The sequence below is a fragment of the Portunus trituberculatus genome, unplaced genomic scaffold (genome assembly GCF_017591435.1).
Source record: "Portunus trituberculatus isolate SZX2019 unplaced genomic scaffold, ASM1759143v1 PGA_scaffold_225__1_contigs__length_182313, whole genome shotgun sequence".
Taxonomy (NCBI): domain Eukaryota; kingdom Metazoa; phylum Arthropoda; class Malacostraca; order Decapoda; family Portunidae; genus Portunus; species Portunus trituberculatus.
The window spans coordinates 31116-37015 of NW_025541393.1; the positions used below are offsets into that span (position 1 = coordinate 31116).

The following is a 5900-nucleotide window of genomic DNA, read 5'->3' on the forward strand; positions in this document are numbered from 1 at the left end:
CAGCGGGGTGTTAAGGTACTGCAGCACAGCGAGGGAGGTTTTGTCCGTGTCCAATGAGCCCCCGCTACCTGTGTTGGCTCTGATGATTCTTTTGGCCGTCTTGACCGCTGCTTCGGCCCGCCCGTTTGACTGTGGGTACTGTGCTGAGGACAGGCGTGCAATGACACCCCACTTCTTGAGGAATTCCGACATTTCCTCGCTCGCCAGGTTCGGCCCCCCATCAGTGGACAGCTGTTCCGGGGCGCCCCATCGCGTGAAGTACTGCCTCATTTGACTCTTGATTTTATTAGATGTAGCACCGTGTGGAAATGGGCGAGTTCTAGCCATCCAGTGAGCCTGTCAGCGTAGACCATGTAGGTGTGCCCCTCATGCTGAAACATGTCCGCCACTGTGGATTGGAATGGGTACTCTGGGGCGGCGTGATGACGAGTGTTTCTGAGGGCTGAGAGGAGCGTGCGTCTCGCATGACGTGCACGACGCCCGGTAGTGCTGCAGGTCCCCTTCCAACCCGGGCCAGTATACACTGCCTTGCCCTCCGCAGCATGGAATCTAGCCCTTGGTGACCAGCGTGTAAGTTTGCTGCTACCTGTGGGCGGAGGGCTCAGGAATCACGAGTCGCACACAACCCTGGTCAAAGGTGTATGTGACAAGGTCTTGAGAGACTGCCAACCGGTCCCTCACGCCATAGAACGGGCGCAGGCAGGCCACTTCTTGCGCCTTGTGCAGGTGCCAGTCCGCGGCCAACACTTTGGCCAGTAGTAGTTGGTAGACAGGGTCGTCGGCTGCAGATTTTCTCACCGCTGACTCGTCGAGAACGTGACCCTCGTGTTCGGCTGTGGCGATGACCACGGCTGCTACTGCCTCGGTGAGGTCCTCATCCAGGTTGGCGTCGGTGTCTGTGGTGGGGCTTCTGAGGGCTGGGTACCTGGACAGGAAGTCGGCTGCGGCGTTCCTTTTTCCTGGCAGATATTTGACTTGAAAGCGGTACTGTAGCGTTCGCTCCTTGAGCCGGAAGAGTCGTGGGTTGATGACTTCTGTGAGGGCCCTGTCCCCCAGCAGCTTGGTGAGAGGGCGGTGGTCGGTGACGATGGTGAGGTTCGGGCACCCCAACAAGAACAGCCGGGCTTTCTGGAGGCACCACACCACAGCCAAGGTTTCCCCCTCTACCGCGGCGTAACCAGTCTCGGCGGCCGTGAGGTGGCGGCTTCCGCACAGGGCCAGACGCCAGCCCGCCCTGCAGCAGAAGGGAGCGGCAGCAGACGAGCAGTGGCAGAACTGCTGCAGGATAATGAATCCAATGCCCTCCCTGCTCCAGTCTGTGAGGGCAACTGTGGGCGGGTTTTGTCGTAATATGCCAGGCCGTCCTTTGCAAGCTGGCATATGGTGTCCTGAGCGCGGCGGAATTTCTCCTGCAGGTGCTCGTCCCAGTACACAGCCTTTCCGCACGGCTTCTTCAGGAGCTCCCTGAAGGCGTTCATGATTGGGGCTGTGGCGAGGAATGGGGCAAGTTGATTGACAAACCCGTACCACGACCTGATGTCTGAGATGGAGGGCTTGTCAGGCATCCTGAAGCTTTTGATTGCCGCTAGGCGCTCGTCTGTGGGTTTGTACTCCTCCCAGCCGAGGCGAAAACCCACGAAATCCACCTCCCTCCGTGCGAACTGGAATTTTTCAGGCTTCAAAGTAATCCCCTTGGCTGCACAGGTCGCCAGAAACTCGTACGTGTGCCAGAATGCGTCTTCGATGTTGCTGTCGTAGAGGAGGGTGTCGTCGATACACTTGTGCTTCCTCACGATGCCTTGGATGGCGTCATCGAAGCGCTTTGTGTATGCGTCGCCAGCAGAACAGTGGCCCATGGGGGTCCGGAGGTACCTGAACCTCCCCCATGGGGTGATGAAGGTGGTGAGACTTCGACTCTCCTCGTCCAGCCTGACTTGGTGGTACCCCCAATAAGCGTCAGCCACTGTCTTGAAGCAATGTTTGGGGACACTAGACACCATGTCGAAGGAGGCGGGGGTGTGGTGTGTCTCTCTGCAGCATGCGGCGTTGAGGCGCTGGTAATCGACGGTGCGCCGCGGTTGCCCTGATTTCTTTGCTACCACAACCATGCGGGCACACCACTCCGTGGGTTCCCCTGCCGGGACGGGCTCGATGACGCCTCGCCGTACGTCGTCTTCAAGTTGGGCTTTCACCTCGTCCTCCCAGTGTTTCGGCACCGAGGCGGGCGTGTGGCAGGCGTAGGGGAAAGCGTTGGGTGCCAGGTGGATGTGGTGAGGCTCGCCGTCCATCACGGGCAGCGGGCTCCTTGTGGTGTTGAAGGCGGAGGCCGAGAAGTGTTGTAGTAGCCACTCCTCTAGCCGTCGTACGTGCTCTTCGTGTGGCGCTTCCACTGCTTGCACTGTCGGGGGCAAGGAGTGGTGAGGGAAGCCGGCGGGCACCAGCCCCAGCTCCTTGCACGCGCTCAGTGACAGGAACAGCGACCTGGCGGAGGGTACGAAGTATACTTCTTGCTGTGTAGCATGGCCGCCAAGGTAATTGTTACACCGGCACGATCCGAGGCACCGTAAGCCTGCAGGGCTTCCCAAACTGGGGGTCATGACCCCCAAAGGGGTCATGAGCCCTTTTCTGGGGGTCATGAAAGGTCTAACAACTCTATGTACTACATTCAGCTTGCCGGAACGGGGCTAAACTTTTCAGTCAGTCTCGGAGCTGGCTCGAGTGCATGCGCAGACCGGTAGTCCACTATAAGTACCACGGCTGCCAGACCCGCCACACAGTGTTGCCAGATTGGCCATTTTCTGGCTAGAAGCCGCTAGAATCGGCTAGATCTAGCGGCCAGCTTAGCCGATTTACAAATTTCGAGATGGCAACACTGCCGCCACGACGCCACCTCATCAGTCCTTCTCTTGAAGTTAGCCAGACCACACGCAGTACTGTGATACTTGAGCGACGTGAGTTTTCTCTCTCTCTCTCTCTCTCTCTCTCTCTCTCTCTCTCTCTCTCTCTGGCAGCTCAAGGAAAGAAAACGGATCAGCTGTTAAATGACATTCAGGGGCCATTTAAGTGTAGTCTTGCCTACTTGGCAGATGTTTTTGAAGCTTTGAATGGACTTAACCGGCAACTACAGGGCCCAGATACCACTATCATAATGCATACCGATGCCATCAAGGCTTTCCTCGACAAGTTAGCTCTCTGGAAGAGGAAAGTTGAAAGGGGAAATGTAGCTTCCTTTCAGCGTCTGAACGAGGTCATCGGAGAAGAACCACTTGCCGAGGAGCTGCAACAAGAGATCAAGGAACACTTGATAATCCTCCAAGAAGAGTTCAAACGCTATTTTCATGAAACTGATATAAATGAAAATGTACAGCTGACACTTGCTCGCAATCCTTTCCGATGCACTGTGGATGAACTTCCTGATGACATACAAGAGGAATTCTTGGAGCTCATCAACAACACCGCAGCGAAAGAGGAGTTCCAGGAACAGCAACAGTTCAACAGCTCTAACTGCTGGGTCAAGATGCTCTCCGCTTTCCCCAAGACCAGCAAATTTGCCCTGAAAGTACTCATTCCTTTTCATCCACTTACCTCTGTGAAAGTGGTTTCTCGACTCTCCTGGTGATCAAATCGAAGGCTAGAAACAGGTTGAATGCTGAAGCAGACATGCGATGTGCCTTGAGCCATACAGACCCTCGTATTGATTTGCTTGTAGCAAAGAAGCAGGTACATTCTTCACATTAAAATGTTAATAAATCAGTCATTGTTATAATAAACATTGATAAAGATCAATGGAGATTTTATTTTTCTCTGCTGTGATTAATATTTATAATTTTAAAATATATCTGTGCCATTTAAAATTAGTACGATTTTGGAAGGCTTATAAATGTGGGGGTCATGACAGGTTTGGTACTGCTGTAAGGGGTCACGTACTAAAAAAGTTTGGGAAACACTGCGTAAGGGCAAGTCCGCTACATCCCGCGAGCCTGCACGTCCCTGTAGCTGCGTGGGTTGTATGTTGAGACTGGACAGGAGGGCCGCCCCCCCGCGACGCACACCTGGGCGCCGGTGTCCGCCACAGCTGCTGTGCGGTGCTTGGCGCCCTTGCCAAGCGCCACTGTTACCTCTATGGTGGGTTGGCGGGACACGTTCGCGCCTGCCGTTGTCACTGATCCCGAGACGGCGTTGGGAGATGCAGTGCCATGTGGGCGCTTGGAGCTCCTGCAGCACCTCTTGAAGTGGCCTTTCTTACGACAGGCGACGCAGACTGCTTCCCTGGCCAGGCAGGAAGCTCTGTCATGGGCGTGCGAAGAACCACAGTTCCAGCAAGTACGTGAGGGCTGTGTCTTGCCAGAGGTGGTGGCAGCGGCAGCGTCGAGCGTCTGGTCCCCGTCCTCCTCGGCCCGCACGGTGCCAGCCGCGCGACTGCTTTCCCGCCAACCGCCCACGCCTGTGGTGTGTTGGCGGGCTGCCTCATATGCACAACACATGGCCCTTAGGGCGTCCACACTGCCTAACGAGTCACACGCTTGATACACCTGCTGTTTGAGGCCCGTGTCGCGGATGCCTACCACAAGCTTTTTCAATAGCAAGTACTCAGAGAGGTTGAGGCTGCACTGGGGACACTCGAAAGCGCAGTCGTTGACTTTCTGGGCCCCGTACGAAGTAGTCACTAACACACTCGTCCTGCCCTTGGCTGACACCGAAAAACTCTGCCCACTGCACTGCCGGGCTGGAGGAGCGAAGCACTAGGTTACCAATGGCGTCCAGCGCCTCCTGCTGTGTGAGGGCGCTCCACTGGTCGAAGGTGAATCTGGCGTCCAAGGCACGTTGCAGCGGGGGGCCACAGAGGAGTCTGACGTGATGGACCGCTTCCTGGCGTGGCCACTTGCAGAGGAGAAGCCAGCACTCCATGGACCGTTTCCACGACCTGAATGCAGCTGGTGTCATATCCAGGTCGCATTTCTCGGGGCAGCCGAGAGGCACCCGAGGGGCGGGCGCCACGTTGCCTCGTGTGTTGAGCGCCGCCATGTTGGCCTGCAAGGTGGTGATGGCTTGTTGCTGGTCACTGATGGTCCGCCTTGCCTGCTGGAGCAGCGGCTGGAGGCTGCGAGGAACCACTGTCGTCGAGGCCCTAGGCGTCGAGCGAGGGGATCGGCGAGGTAGAGGCATCTTGACCGGTGTAGGTAAGGGTTTCACTGCGCCATGTAAGATAGCTAGGCAGGGGAGCGAGACACAGGGACACACGTCTCTCCTTTATTGGGCTCGGCCCGGAACTGAGGATACACTCTTGGCGACAAGCAGTGCTTGGCTTGCCGCCGGGAAAACATATCGTACACCACGTACAAATAATAATATATCCAATATACACCATTTTTTTTTAATAAAAATTATGTTATTAAAGTCAGTATATATTTCAATAATAAATTTCTTGTAGGTGATAGTTATGAAGTATCTGCTTATGTGATTATGCTCCGTTGTAAAGAGAAACTACTGCATCGGCCACACGGCGCTTATTCAATGTTATGAACAACTTTACAACTACAGCTCTCGGTGAAGATATATCAGCAATGGTTGGTGGCGGGCATCCCTGTGTTGTGTGCCACAAGAGAAAAGACACCTATCCACAATTGTATATCATCGCTTTCCCAAAGATAATGAAAGGTAAGCTATGGTAGTGTAACTATAGCAGCATCTTAATAAATATTTGTTTATTGTATTGCAGCCAGGCTTAGGTTATGGTTGGCAAGGTGAAATATGGTTACAATAAGTTAGGTTAGGATAGTTTATGTTCATTAGCTTACATAAGGTTTCATTAGATTAGGTGCCAGGATTCAATGAACAATTCAAAAGTGTATTATGTTGCCATCCAAAATTGTTCACATTGCCATACGTTTTGGCTTATT

General features: G+C 54.4%; 1 protein-coding gene across 1 annotated transcript; it reads left to right on the forward strand.

Moving 5' to 3' along the window:
• The first annotated feature begins 2863 nt into the window (after nt 1–2863).
• Nucleotides 2864–3619, forward strand: LOC123500414 (protein ZBED8-like). Its single transcript, XM_045249131.1, has 2 exons — nt 2864–2951; nt 3087–3619. The coding sequence occupies exons 1-2, from the start codon at nt 2864–2866 to the stop codon at nt 3617–3619; spliced, it is 621 nt and encodes a 206-aa protein (XP_045105066.1).
• The last annotated feature ends 2281 nt before the right edge of the window (nt 3620–5900 follow it).